At 41.5% G+C, this 15951-nt stretch overlaps 1 protein-coding gene across 8 annotated transcripts in view; it reads left to right on the plus strand.

Moving 5' to 3' along the window:
- arhgap24 (Rho GTPase activating protein 24) overlaps nucleotides 1-15145 on the plus strand; it is a 466730-nt gene extending 451585 nt beyond the window's left edge. For all 8 annotated transcript variants that reach the window (XM_072595205.1, XM_072595287.1, XM_072595116.1 and 5 more), the window contains 2 exons: nucleotides 3869-4958; nucleotides 14334-15145. In XM_072595205.1, coding sequence (XP_072451306.1) covers nucleotides 3869-4958; nucleotides 14334-14577 — 1334 coding nt within the window. In that variant the 3' untranslated portion in view covers nucleotides 14578-15145. The remainder of the gene's footprint in view (nucleotides 1-3868; nucleotides 4959-14333) is intronic.
- The last annotated feature ends 806 nt before the right edge of the window (nucleotides 15146-15951 follow it).

Below are 15951 nucleotides of genomic sequence, written 5' to 3' on the forward strand. Positions count from 1 at the left end.
GATTACTTGCTCTACCAACATCCTAACCATTTGTGATTCAAGTAAGTGGACAACCAGTTCCCTCTGTGCCAATACACTCTGCAATTTTTCTCCACTTAAACAATATTCTGCTCTTCCGAATGCATTGTTCCACATTACACACATTCTGCTATTTTGCCCACTTACTTGTATCCCTTTGCAGAATCTTTGCATAATTTATCTCCCACTGAATGATAAATTTGGTTGCAGGAAGTGGGAGGGGTAATCAGTCAGGCAGATGGGTGGTGAAAAAGAGCCTTAGTTCATACCTGCCTCTGTCCTGGGGTGTGAAGGAGCTGAAGGGCGGATCCTGTCCTTATTGCTTGTGGGCATACCATTGGGATCCCTTGTTCAACAATACTCGGTTCCTGATCAAAGGATCTGGCACTGGGAAGGGATAATCTGCTGAGAGCAACACCCCTAGCCTTGCTGCAGTGTTGAACTACCCTTCCCATCATTCCCGACAGCAGCTGCACAAGGGTACAACCTCTGCACCGAGGATGGGGTCCTCGATACAGCTTGCAGATACCTAGTTAAGTACCTGATTGTCACTTATTTTGATGGGTCTTCTTGATCAGGTACAATCCAGCCTCATGATGGCTCTCCATTGAGTAGTACTTTTCTCTTCTTCTTGTAACTTCCTTAAAATCCCAACAGGCCATTCAGCCCAACAAGTCTGCACCGACCCTCCAAAGCGCATCCCACCCAGACCCATCCCACTACACTTTCCCTATAACCCTAAATTTCCAATGGCTAAACTTAATTTCACACTTATTTTTGAATAATCAGCAAACTTATTTATAATTCATTTGGACTCCTCTTCCAAGTGACGGATGTAAGTAAATAAAGACCACAATCCAACTTCCATTTCTGATTACTCGTCCAACATCCAAACCATTTGTGATTCAAGTAAGTGGACAACCAGTTCCCTCTGTGCCACTACATTCTGCAATTTCTCTCCATTTAAATGGCTCTGACACTGATCCCTGTGGCACACAGTTCTAGTTTGCCAACCTGAAAATGACCAATTTTTTCTAGCTTTCTGTTTCTTGTTCGTCAACCAATCTTTTATCCATCATAACATGTCAATCCTAAGACCACGAGTTCTTCTATAATCATCTTTCATGCTGCACCTTATTAAATATCTTTTGAAAATACAAATATATGACATCTACTGATTCCCTTTCATCTATCCTCCTTGTTACAGCCTCAAAAAGCTCTAATAAATGCATGATCATAAAATCATGTTTACTCTTTGTGTAAATGATGATTTCTCATTGTGGGGTCTACAAAATCAGAATACAGTAGAGGTTAACATTTTAGGAGAAATGGTCAACATTTAGGTCAACATTTTAACCAACTAAATGGAAACCATAGCAATAGGGCCATCAAACCTTTGGTGGTTATAAGCTCTTCAACTGCATTAATCTACTTTAATCACACTTCCTGTCCATTTTAAATATATACCTATTATTCCTCTTTCAAATGCTTATGTTACTCCCTTTTAAAAATTTTTACGGGCCAGTTTTATTTTCTCATAAAGAAGAATTGCGCAATAGAATTTCACATTTTAATTGGTCCTGCCCAATTTTCTGTCTGTTAGTTTAATTGGCTGGCAAATCGAGTGAACTCTCTTGGCTCTCTACATTGAATCTGACAAAGGCTCCACATAACATTAAGCACAGACACTAAGCTAAAAACCGAAAGAACTGTGGATACTGGAAACCAGAAACAAAAACAGACGTTTCAGATCCAGTGACCCTTCTTCAGAACTGATGCTAGCATGGAACAGGTTGATATTTATACAGAAGATGGGGTGAGGCAAGGGAGGAGGGTAAACAACAGGTGGAGATAGAGCCCAAACAGAGAGCAAAACAATTGGATAGACAAAGGAGTGGATAAAGGTCAGTCTGGGAGAATGCTACCACACTCAATGCATTGTCAGCCATTAACAGACCCCATTAGCAACTTTTCTTTTCCCCAGGATGACTTTAACCACTCCTTTGTCCGACTGTTTTCTCTCTCTTTGGGCTCTATCTCCATCAATCGTTTACTACACCCGCACCCCCCCTCCCCCACCTCATCTTCCAGATAAAAACTATCCTTTTCCATGCTACCACCAGTTCTGAGGAAGGATCAATGGACCTGACACGTTATTTCTGTTTTTGTTTCAGTTATAGATATCAAACTGTTGTTTCCTGTACTGTCACTGGACTTCAAGGCTGAGATAGACACATTTTTACTTGTTAAAATATTCGTGGAAAATTTGAGTAAAATGCTGGAAGTATAGTTGGAGGTTATCAGATCAGTGATGATATTAAAAGGCAGAACTGATTTGATGGGTGATTGGTTGGCTTTTGCGAGTATGTTTTATGGTCTATCACACCTTGATATTCAATGGCGTTATCATCACCGAATCCTCCACTGTCAATGTCCTGTGTTTACCATTGACCAAAAAGTGATGTAAATGAGCCGGTTAAATACAGTGACCACAAGAGCCAGTCAGCGACTAGGAATACTGTGGCGAGTAACTCACCCGCTGACTCGTCATCACCATCCACCATCTGCAAGGCACAAGTCGGGAGTCTGATGGAATACTCCCCAATTGAATGGATGAGTGCAGCTCCAACAACACTCAAGAAGCTTGACATAGTGCAAGACAAAGCTGCCCACTTGACTGGCACCACATCCACAAACAGTCACTCCCTTCACCATCAATGCTTAGCTACTACAGTGTGTACCATCTATAAGATGCACTGCAGAAATCCATCAAAGTTCTTTGGACTGCATCTTGCAAACCAGAAGCACTATCATTGAGAAGGACAAAGGCAGAAAACACATGGGAACACTTCCATCTGCAAGTATTTTGGGTCTGCCTCTGCTTGAATGAACTGCAATGCTCCAAGAAGGCACCTCACCACACCACCACAAGTAAATGTTTGCGTGATCAACAAACTCCACATCCGCTGAATTAATAAAACAAGGATTCCTCGGTGGGACTAGGCAGCAACACTGAATTGACCATCCTTTGACAGGACTCACAACATCTTCAGTGACAGAGTCACCAATAAGCCAATCACTGAGGGGATCAGGGAGGAGTGGATATGAGTAATTATGACAGCGGCTACAATGTTCTTCCCATAACATGGCTGAGCAGAAGTCTGCTCTTACCCTTGGCATAAGTTGGAAGGATTCGCAGGTTGATCCATGACCTTAAAGGCCACATCATGAATGCTCCTTTTGTGGTTACCTCCTGGTGTGGAGCCCAAACTCGGAGCTTCTAGCTCAAAGGCAAGGTCATTGTCCCATGTATGTCAAAACCTTCCCCCTTCAAAGGCAAACTGAGATTAAACCAGGAAAGCCATTATATTTAGTGGTTTCCTTGCACAAATAGATGATGCATTGGGTATTACCATCAATTAGGCAAAAGTGAGGACTGCAGATGCTGGAAACCAGAGTCTAAATTAGAGTGGTGCTGGAAAAGCAGAGCAGGTCAGGCAGCATCCGAGGAGTAGGAAAATCGATGTTTCGGGTAAAACCCCTTCATCAGGAATGAGGCCTCATTCCTGATGAAGGGCTTTTGCCCAAAACGTCGATTTTCCTGCTCCTCAGATACTGCCTGACCTGCTGCGCTTTTCCAGCACCACTCTAATCTAGACCCCAATACTGTCAACTTCTCACTTTTGAACCTGCCTAATAAACTTGGGGGGCAACATTAAAGATCCATTACTGCCTAACTGCTTGTTGCAAATGTTGTGACGTTTACACTGTTTCATTCTACAAAGAAGACATTGTGCAATATTTGTCAATATTATGTTTTCATTGATTTTCTCCTTTCCTCACTCTGCAGGGACAGTCCTGGTTCAGCAATTAATGACTGTACTTATAAGTGAACACAGCAACTTATTTCCCAAAGAAGGAGAAGAGATTCAGGGTAGACAGGACGGGTGTAATAACAACAATGAGATACCAAAGAAATCCTTTGTGCCATTTTCTCCGCCCCCCAACAAAGAGAACAAGAAGCCAGCTGTCGAACCTGTCCGTCAGTGCTCCTGGGATAACTCCGAGTCTCCAAAAAGGGGAAGCAATGAGAAGGGGGGTTCTCCTACAGCACTGAACGGGGGTAACAAATCCAGTGGCAGCCCCAAGACCAGCCTCTGCAGAGTGGATGTCAATAGAAGCCCACCCATCACAGTGAAGAAGAATCCAGCCTATTCTAAAGGCAGTGGGATCGTGACAAATGGGTCCTTCAGCAGTCCTGCAGAAAACCAGGATAAAATGCAGACATTGCCAAATGGCAGTTTGCAAGCAAGGAGAAACTCCTCACTGAAAGGAACAGGGACCAAGATGGGCACTGGTAGCATGCAGAACGGGGGGGTGAGAATGGGTATCTCCAGCACAGATATGATGAGTTCCTCCTTAAACAATCGAATTGTAGGGTGGATGCCCAACGGATATGTCACGATGAGAGACAATAAGCCCAAGGATACAGTGAACAGTGAATCCACGCAGCACAACAGACTATCCACCTACGATAATGTGCAGCAGCAGTTTTCGCTTTCAAACTCTGATGACAAGCAGAGTGTGGACAGTGCCACCTGGTCGACGTCGTCCTGTGAGATCTCTCTGATGGAACATTCAAATTCCTGCCGCTCCTCCACAACTACCTGCCCAGACCAAGACATTTATGCAACAAATTACGAAGACCCAATTTCCGAGGGACCAGTGCATGAGAGATCTATTCGGACTGACTCTGAGAATAAGTACGAGCGGAGCAGTGGGGGTGGTTGCAGCAGTCAAGCTACAAACAGCAGTGATAACAGCGACACATTTGTCTCCAACACTTCCACTGGCAATCACAGTGCTTTGCACAGTCTCGTGACAAGCCTAAAGCAAGAAGTAACAAAACAGAAGATTGAGTATGAAGCAAGAATAAAAAGGTACGTGGCTGTTAAGACTGCACAAAACAGATACACTGTTTTATATACTGCACTCTACAGTTTCAAAATTCAAATAACACTGAACATGAGCAGAATTTTCCATAACTTTCCCAATTAATTATCTTCCCATTTTGTGGTGAAATAGATGTTACTTCCAAGTATCCATAGATCATTTTAGGCTGGAAGCATTCATGTAGCTTCAGGGTTGGATTGAACTCAACTCTGATATCATTGAATATTGTCAAGTCTTACACATAAAGAATAATCTCTTAATAGAGTTGCCAAAAGGTTGCTTGCTCAGTGGGAGACCTTTCTGCTACCTATCCAGTTCTGTAAACGAATGGACTCCATTGCCGTCTCATGCAGGTCTCTGGCTGTTTAAGTATGTGAATCAAAGTTATACTTTCCTGGTAAGATCCCAAGTACAAAATTTAAATAAAAGTGTGCATTGTGTATGTTCCACTTGTACCAAGAAGCAGCAGCTCTTAAAGGGACCACCTAACAGCCAATGAGGCATTTGAGGTTTTAGCTTGTGTACCTAGGACAAGCAAGAGTGCATTTCTACAAAGAAGTCCTATGCATTAAAAAGTCCACTCATAATGCCCGTGAGATTTAATATGTAGGCCATCTCAGCATAGAAGTTTGCCAATTTCTAGTGTCCAGCATCCAAGGAGTTACAGTAGTGTCATGGACAGAAATTCTGTATTCACTTCCTGCGTGTGATAAGGATGTTTGAGATGAAAGAAAATACAACCATGGAGTAACAACCATGGAGGGCCTGCTCCACCATTGAATAACATCACGGTGGATCTGAACACAGCTTCAAATGCACAATCCCTTTGAAGCCTGAAAAACTTCCAACACCTTGCTTAACAAGAATCCACCCACCTCAATCTTAGAACTATTCAAAGACTCTGTTTCTATTTCAGGAAGAAAGTTTCTAAGACTCACAACACTCTGTGATTGTTTTTACCTAATATCTGTCATAAACAGATGACAATGTATTTTTAAATGGTAATGTCTCGTTTGATAGCCACTCAAGAGAGACATCCTTTCAACATCAATCCTGTTGTGACCTCTCAGCAGCTTGCAAGTTGCCTCTGGATTTCCTAAACCCGAGCAGATACAATCCTTGCTGTCCAACCTTTCCTCATGAGACAACTGTCCTTTCCAAGTATTACTCTGGGAGACCTTCTTTGTACTGCTTCCAACTCATTTACATCCTTTCTTAAATAAAATGGCCAATATTGTGCACACTACTGCACCAAACCTGTATAACTGAAACATCATCTCCCTTCTTTTATACTCAGAAACATTATAAACTGTGAGAAGGACAAAGTTGAACTTCAGAGGACTTAGGCAGTTTGGTGGAGTGAGCACATAGGGAGCAGATGAATTTCAATACCAGGATGAGACATAATGCATTTTGCACATGTACACTTCTAAAGAAAGACTTACTTTGCGAGGATAGTTTGGAGAGGTTGCAATTGTTCTTGGAGAAGAGAAAGTAAGAAGAAATAAAATAAAAATTTCCAAATCCTGAGGGGGCTGGATAGAGTAGATAAAGGGAAATGGTTCTTGCTCATAGAATGGTCCAGAGGCAGAAAACATAGATTAAGCTGATTAAACATAGATTAAACTGATTTGCACAAAAACAAATGCAAGGTGAGAAGAATCTTATACACCAACCGGTTGGGATCGGTTCACCAGGGGTTGGACTAAAGGCAGGAAAATGGCACGAAATAATGATGCTTATTTGGAGAGCTGGTATAGACATGATGGGCTAAAAGAATTTATTTCTGTATCATAACACCCCTGCGATTCTGTATTCAATTCCACTTGCAAGAAACAATAACATTCTATCAGCATTCCTAATTACTTTCTGTACCTGAATCCTACCCTTTTCAGATTCATGCACTCTATTTCAAAATTCTTCAATCACTCACCATTTTGAGAATTTGCTTCTTTTTCTTCTTCCTGCCAAAATGAACAATTCACATTTTCCCACGTTATACTCGTTTATCCAGATCTTTGCCCACACTCAACCACTTAATGTCTTTTTCAGAACTTATTTCCTACTTACCTTTGTGGCATTTTCAAACTTGGCAATGATCCCTTCTGCCCCTTCATTCAAATCATTTTTAAAAATTGCAAAGAGTTGAGGTTCCAACACTGATCCAGCTGGACACCATGTTACATATAGACAACAAGGAAATAACTGTTTCTATCTACTCTATTGTTCTGTGGCCAGCCAATCTTCTATCCATGAAGTATGTGTTTTCTTACCTTCCTCACTGTTGTGATCTACAATGTTCAAACCATTATTGTTAATTATGTTATTTGCTTGATGGCCAGCAATTATTTATTATCTGGCTTTTTGACCACAGAACTGTTGGTTCTATGTTTTTCTGGTGTAACTGAGTGCTAACAGCTGACCAAGATAACATGGCTGCCCCATTGGACAACTCATATAAGTTCAATGACCCTTTCCAAATAAGGAGTGGTGTTCACTTTGATTCCAACATCCTGTGTTGTGGATTGAATTTAAGGCAGTCTTCAGAATACAATGGGGCATTGATAAGGCTATCCACATCCATCTATTACCATCTGCAGATAGGATGTTAAATTAATTAGTTAAATTAATGAGGGAGGTGGATTCAATCAAAGGGACATTTAACACATAAAGAAATAAGAGAGTAAAGATGCAAGTTGTAGAGAGGCAAACAGTATTGAATGTACGACAGATAAAGATAGAAAATATATGCAGAATGGTCAACAGAACTTAGAATCGGAGAGTAATAATGGTGAAAATGTCAAAGCTGAAGGCTCTTTATCTGAACGAATACAGCGTTTGTATAAATGAGTTGACAGCACAAATAGAAATCAATGGATATGACTTGATTGCTATAATGGAGACATGTTTATAGTGCGATAAATCATCAGGATCTCATGGTCTGCGTTCGGGGTTTAAAGGAACTGGCTGTGGTGGTCATGGAGGCATTGGTCAAATTATTCCGGAGCACACTGATTCTGGAGGGTTCAGGAGGATTGAAAAGCTGCTCATGTTCAAAGAAGGGAGACAGAAAGCTAGAGAAATAGGTCAGTTGCCCTGACATTGGTCATTGGGAAGTGGTACAGTCTATTATTAAGGAAGAATTAGCTCAGTATTTAGAAAAGTTTAACACGATCAAACAGAGTCAACATGGTTTTGTGAAAAGGACACAGTCACAAGTCACATGACATCAGGTTATAGTCCAACAGCTTTACTTAAAATCGCAAGCTTTCAGCATGCTGTTCCTTTGTCAGGTTTTAAACAAACCTGTTGGACTGTAACCTGGCACCATGTGACTTCTGACTTTGTCTACCCTAGTCCAACACCAGCACTGCAACATCATGGCCACCTTGTGAAAAGAAAATCATGTTTGATGAATATGCTGCAATTCTTTGAGGATATAACACATAGAGTTGATGAAGGGGAACCAGTTAATATAATTTATTTGAATTTTCATAATGCATTCGAGGAGGTGACAAAAGGTTATTGTACAAGATAGGAACTTATGGTATTGCATAAAGTATTAACGTGGATTGAGAATTGGTGAACACATAAGACTTTTGGGATGAATGGATCTTTTACAGGTTGGAATGATGTAACTGGTCACAAGGATCAGTCCTAGGACTCCAATTATTTGCTATCTATATTAGTGACTCAGTTGTGGGCAGAGGGTAATGGATCCAAATTTGCTGATGATACAAAAATAGGTGGGAGGGCATATTGTGATGAAGACATAAGGAATCTGTAATGGGCATAGATAGGTTGGGTGAATGGGCAAAAGTAACTTTGTTGAATTGTTTCTTGACTTGGAATTCTCAAATATTTTCTAAAATCATTAGATCTGCCATTTGAACTAAAGAGCTCTGCATTATGAAAACCATATTAATTTATTACTTTCTTTATTAGTTTTCTAACTATTTCCACATGCCTAGAAATTTCCCTATGCGAGTTAAGCAACCAGGTACTACAATACTGGAGATCTTAAAACGAAAACTTTTCAGTAAATAGCCTTCATAGATGCCTCAGTTGAAACCCCTTTACACATGATGCACTCATTTTGATGCTATTTTCAATTGTAGCAGACAAATGATGAACTGAAATCTTTGGTCTTGTAGCAAGCATTCTCTGTACCATTTTCCAGCTGCACTGGTGCCAGAGGGTAGCTGCTGGGAAAATTAAGAAATCCAGATGTTCCTCACTTAAAATTATCATCCGTTCCAGAATCATCATGGGGAATTCAGTAGTTGTAGCACTGCTGTTTACAGAGGAATGTGAATTTACATTTTGCACAAGCAGAAAGTCATATGTTCTTGAGACTGTTAACTTGCATCATGCAGCATCTGAAATAGCTCTGAGTAGCTCTCCAGTGTTATGTTCTTTTTTTTTGTGAAGACAAATTAACAACTATGATTTCTAAGGATGGTTGTAGGTGAACATAACCAACAAAACCTTTTGTAGTTTATTTGTTTTGTGCATATCGTGACTTCTGATGTACAGCTTCAATGCAGCAGCTGGAAACTGCCATAGCTCCTGTAAATACATGATTGTATTTTGAATGTGGCATGAAGTACATATTCAATGATGGGCAGTTCCGTATGAAATCACATTTCCTCCTTCACAAAAGATAATTATTTCCTGCTTCATCATCAATAACCTTCAATAGGACATAAGATCCCATTAGGGTTCTGTCCCTCTATTATTCTAACTTGGCTTAGCAAACGCTTAGGAGGACAATGTTAATCATGCTATTAACTTTGCTTTGCTTTAGCAGGTAACAAGGATAATGTAGCCGTTTGCTTCCTGGGAGACAGGGAAGGGAGAATGTGCAATCATGTGGCCATCAGAGGAAGTTCTGTCTCCTAGACCCGCAGCCTCCACCTCCAACCACCACCATCCCCAAAAAGCCTCCACCCCATCCCCGAGTCAAAGACAAGAAGCTGGAATCTCTCGAGTAATGACCCAGTCCAGACACAATTTCTGGCTCACTCAAGGCCAGAATCTGATCCCAAAACAAATTGTAGAGGGGAGAAAAACAGTGTTTGTGAAATTCAGAGATGGCACTCTACAAGCCAAAGACTCTGACTCGGATGCACTGTACACCTCACTTCCAGAGTGACCCATGTGGTACTCTGTGGTGAGAGGAGTCCTCCCACTGGAGTTCAGTCTGCGCTAGAAGCCATGGAATGGTGCTGCCATGGCAACCCTGCCCTCCCAGCTGATTTAACTCTTTATTTGTAAAGTTACATCCATTCAACAGATCTGCTTGTCACTCACCAAAAAGAACGTGTTCAGTTTCAAACAGGGTCCTGTGCGAATATCAGTTAAAGCGCCTAACACCAAACATACAGGGAAAGTAACTTATAGTAACTTCTGACATTGTAGGCTGTGCCAGTGAGCATGGAATGTTGTTGCAGTAGTTTGTGGTGAGTGCTGAGACTGGACAGCAAGTGTTGCTGCTTCCTCACAGGAAGAGTGGGGGATTTGGTGACCTTCCCTATCAACGCTGCAAAAGCCAGGGATGGGGGGTTAAGAGTGACGATGTCTTTGATCTGCGGTGCCACAGGGAGATGGAGTTGCTGCTGCAGAGAGTGTGCCAGCTTTGGGCCATCCCTCCTGCCAAGTTGGAGCTGGAGTCGCCATGCTGCTTGTCAGTATCCGAAGGCTGATGGGCCGGCCGGCAAAGTAAGCCAGTATCTCACCAACATGGCAAAGGCATCTAGCACCACATCCATGAATCTGACAGTGCTCTCCCAGACTGCTGGCACTGCTCTCTTCCACCAAAAGTGTTCAGTGATGCCTTTTGCTGATTCACTGTAACTTTTGAAGTAGGGCTGGCTGTAGCACATGCATAACATAACAGTTTGCAGATGTTGTGAGGGTTCAAATGTACACTTGTAGTGCCAAGGCATATAAGGCTGTAGGTCAAGTGCCGGAAAATAAGATTAGAATAGTTAGGTCGTTGTTGTTTTTGATTGGTACAAACTTGATGGGCCAAAGGGCTTTTCCTGTGCTGTAGACCAATGCTACTAATGCACACTGTTCAGTCCCTGCTAAATAGTCTGGTAGGCAGCAGCATGGGCCCTGCTTAACCCAGTGCTACCCTAAGGTAAATGAGGAGGCAGAGCCAAACACCATGACAATAGATTGTGACCAATACATAAATCACAATCTCTTACACAAAAAAATGGCAGCAAACAATTTCTATCCCAAAGTGATATTTCAATCCTTTATTCAATGGATCTTTAGAATATGTCACTGACAGTTGTTGCTGAGATGATGCAGGAATGATGTACCAGGGTGGGTCCAGGGATGAAAAGTTTTATTGTACAAGATTTGGTTGGAGAAACTTTGTTTGGGTGGCACTGCTGCCTCACAGTGCCAGGGACCCATGTTCAATTCCAGCCTCTGGCAACTGTCTGTGTAGGGTTTGCACATTCTCCCCATGTCTGCAAGGGTTTTGTCCAACAGTCCAAAAATGTGCAGATTAGGTAGATTGGCCATGTTAAATAGCACATAGTGACCAGAGATATGCAGGCTGGTGGGTTAGCTGTGGGAAGTGCAGGGTAAGGAGGGGTGAGTCTGGGTGGGATGCTCTTTGGAGGGTTGGTATGGACTCCATGCAAATATGCAGCCCTCAACCAATCCCCATGGCAATTTGTTGCCAACCTATGCCCCCATCTAGCACCCTACCCTTAAACTCTCCATGTTAATTTATCAGGTATCCACCATTGGAAGAACTCAGGAGCATGCCATAGACAATGTTATTTAATGTTTACTGATGAATTCATTATTTTACAAAAATATTGAATTCATTACATTTAATTCTCTTTTATCCCATATTTCAGAGACTTTATTAGCCCGAGGAGCTGTCAATCAAACTATGAACTGACACACATCCCACTGTAATAATGATAGATTGTGAAACAAGTTATGCAACACTAATCCTGTAATGACTTAAGTTATTAAGTCAAATAGCAAGCACTTACTTATAGCATTGCAGTTTTCTTTTGAAGATTTAAATACTCTGACAGCTTGACAGTTCCAATGAGTTTATCCACTTTTAAATTTATATTAAATTCTATTATTAATAATCTCAAAGGACCATCTGACCTCTCTCAAAAGTTTTCTGGGACCATTCCTCTGCAATAAGTAACTGTACAAGATTTAGACTTTCCACTCTCTCTTTATGAAATTTGGCCCAGTCTGGAGGGAAGCTGCAGTTGTATATGTGCAGCTGCCTCAGTAACGTGCACATTTGAAGTGCAAACCCTCATCCCCATTCTCCATTCCCTCTCCTCCCCTTCTCCCCCACAACCAATATAATGGATGCCAAGTGGCAGTACTCCAAATTTGGATCTGTGACGCCATTTTAGTCAAACCACAGCTCCCGCCCCCAATCTACACAAAAGCCCATGTCTTCCCTTTCCAGTCATAGAATCCTATAGTGTGAAAGTAGACAATTTGGCCCATCGTCCACATTGACCCTCTGCAGAGCATTCCACTCTATCCCTGTAACCCTACATTTCCCATGGCTAATCAAACTAACCTGCACATCCTTGGGATATATGGGCAACCCACCTGATCAATTCTGAATGCTTACTCACAAGATGTATCTGGCAGTGACCCCAGCTTGTGTTTGAGCAAATCTGTAAAAGATTACCTTCACCATCTTTGGACTGTAGGAGGAAACCATATCACCCCAAGGAAACCTACGCAGAATGTGGACAATGTGCAAACTCCACACAGTCACCTGAGGCTGCAAGTGAACCTGGTTCCCTGGTTCTGTGAGGCAGCACTGCTAAACACTGAGCTACCGTGCTACCCAGTTAAGCTTTTGCAATTGACCTTTTCCTTATCAGGTTAGACAGCATGGACTATGGGGTTACTGTTTCACTAAATCTCCATTTTGGGGATTGTCTCAATGCCTTGCTAAACCTTCATCTTGCATCTCAATGACATCACAGAATAAGAATCTTAATACTTTTAAATCAGCAAAGACTGACACTTGAGAGAAGAACAGAGCAAATTCTGCATCATTATCCAAGCCAGCTCTCACTGCCTTTTGGATATTATTATGAGCTTTAATATTCCTATCCAGCTGTGAAGCCTCAAATGAAATCACCATAACCCCATGCAAACAGCGGGCGGCACGGTGGCACAGTGGTTAGCACTGCTGCCTCACAGTGCCAGAGACCTGGGTTCAATTCCCGACTCAGGCGACTGACTGTGTGGAGTTTGCACATTCTCCCCGTGTCTGCGTGGGTGTGCTCCGGTTTCCTCCCACAGTCACAAAGATGTGCACGTCAGGTGAATTGGCCATGCTAAATTGCCCGTAGTGTTAGGTGAAGGGGTAAATGTAGGGGAATGGGTGGGTTACGCTTCGGCGGGTCGGTGTGGACTTGTTGGGCTAAAGGGCCTGTTTCCACACTGTAAGTAATCTAATCAAACATATTTGTTAAGAGCCAATAGTTCTTCAAACTGAATTTCAATGTAAAGCATAGAACGTCTCTCACAATTCTGGTGTCATTCCTAAAAGCAGTAAAAAGAAAGGAACAGAAAGTAACTGGGAACAGAAATTTACAGAAAGTGGCAAATTCTGTAACCCAATGACAATTGAGTTATGATTAACATCAGGATCTACTTTGAATGCATACTCAGGATGCACCTAACAATGACTCCAGCTTGTGTTTGAGAAAGTCTGTATAGAATTATCTCCACCAACCTCTTTCACTCTCTCTCTCACTCCATCTACCCGTTCATCTATCTATCTCTCACACTCTTGTCTCTCTCTCTCTCTCTCTCTCTCTCACACACACTCTACTCCCCAGTTCTTCCATGTATCAATACATTACAAAACCAATTAAATATTCATTTTTGTTGAACTAAATTCTGACAGAAAATAAGTTTGTTTACACAACAGATAGTCAATTGACAACATCAGGTTTACTTCCTAACAAATAAATTCAGATTTTTTTCTTTGTTAAGCAAAGATATTAAGGGATATGGAGTTATGCCACAGGCCAGCGATTATCTCACTGAATGACAGAACAGGCTCAAGTGGCTGAATGGCCTACTCCTGTTTCTGTGATAGAAATATGACAATCCAACTCCCCATCTTAGCCCACTACCATTAACCAATCACCCTATTGTGGATGCCATTTTCGTCTCAACAGACGTTTCATGTTTAAGTAGCATTTATAAACTTTGGTCTTTGCAAGGGGAGTGAGATCAACATGCAATCTGATAGTTATATCTTTTAGAACTAACACAAACCTTTGATCATATCCCTGTCATTTTTGCTCATTTCTTCTTCTACTTTGCAGTTTGGAGCAAAGAAACATTGAGCTGGAGTCAGAAGTCATGACACTTCACGACGAGCTGGACCAGGAAAGGAAGAAGTACACCATGGTGGAAATAAAGATGAGGAACACAGAGCGTGCCCGGGAGGATGCTGAGAAACGCAATGAGATGTTGCAAAAGGAAATGGAGCAATTTTTCTCGACGTTTGGTGACCTTACTGTGGAGACACGAAGACCAGATAGAAGTAACACCATTTGGATACAGTAAAGACTGAAAGATTGAGACAATGGATAACAAGGGGGAAAGTCAGGTGACTGGTCACCTGACTAGTGTTAGCACTCATGAAAATTCAAAACCTTGAAGGAAAGAAATATGTTTCAACTGTACTTGCCAGTATTTTAATTGTATACTTACCATGTTATTATAACCTATAAGCTCCATGTAATTATGCTACTGTTCAGTGTTAGAGCTGGTTGTGTATATAGCTTAAATAAAAACTAAATCTGTGGCACCTATCAAAAAAATGTATGTCAAACCAAGAAAGAAATCTTTTAACGATAGCCTTGTATTTAAACTGCTACAGTTAATATTATTATGTTGCAGTCTAGCTTTTTATCAAAGCTTTTTAACTTGCACTTAACAGCTATTTTTTAGCATTGTGGTACAGTTGGCCTGTTTTGTAATTTTTTTTTGTGACTCCCCTTTCTTGTTGGGGACAAACGAAACTGGATGAATTTTAGAGGTTATGGAATGGACAATGGGATATATAGAGTTAAAATATTGACTAGTGTGGCGATGCTTCATGTGCCATTTTACTTGTTCATGACCAAAAAAGTGTACATATTTTATAAAAAGAAATAACAAATGAAACCTCTTTGTAAGCGTATTGCTTTAGAACATAGAACATTACAGTGCAATACAGGCCCTTCGGCCCTCACTGCTGCGCCGACCTGTAGAACCGATCTGAAGCCTATCTATCCTACACTATTCCATTTTCATCCTTATGCCTATCCAAAGACCATTGAAATGCCCTTAAAGTTGGCGAGTCTACTATTGTTGCATGCAGTGTGTTCCACACCTCTACTACTCCCTGAGTAAAGAAACTGCCTCTGACATCTGTCCTACATCTATCACCCCTCAACTTAAAGCTATGTCCCCTCATGCTAGCCATCAGCATCCGAGGAAGAAGGCTCTCACTGTTCACACTAGCTAACCCTCTGATTATCTTATATGCCTCAATTAAGTCACCTCTCAACCTTCTTCTCTATAACGAAAACAGTCTCAAGTTCCTCAGCCTTTCCTCATAAGACCTTCCCTCCATACCAGGTAACATTCTAGTAAATCGCCTCTGAACCCTTTCCATAGATTCCACATCCTTTCGATAATGTAGTGACCAGAACTGTACGCAATACACCAGGTGCGACTGCACTTATTGCTGTGTCACTGCCATTTGTTTTTAACACCGCATTCCAGCATCATGGATACACCAGTTCCATATATTGCTAACATTAGTACCTGGCAATGTAGTTAATGCAGCGATTCCTGAAGAGAAGTTATTTTCTCCAGCACTGGTTTTCCCAACTTTGCTTCGGAGTAGAATGATCTAACAAATGTATTTCTAGGTTCATTTCTGGCAGATGA

This window comes from Chiloscyllium punctatum, chromosome 1 (assembly GCF_047496795.1).
Source record: "Chiloscyllium punctatum isolate Juve2018m chromosome 1, sChiPun1.3, whole genome shotgun sequence".
In the NCBI taxonomy this organism is placed as follows: Eukaryota; Metazoa; Chordata; class Chondrichthyes; order Orectolobiformes; family Hemiscylliidae; genus Chiloscyllium; species Chiloscyllium punctatum.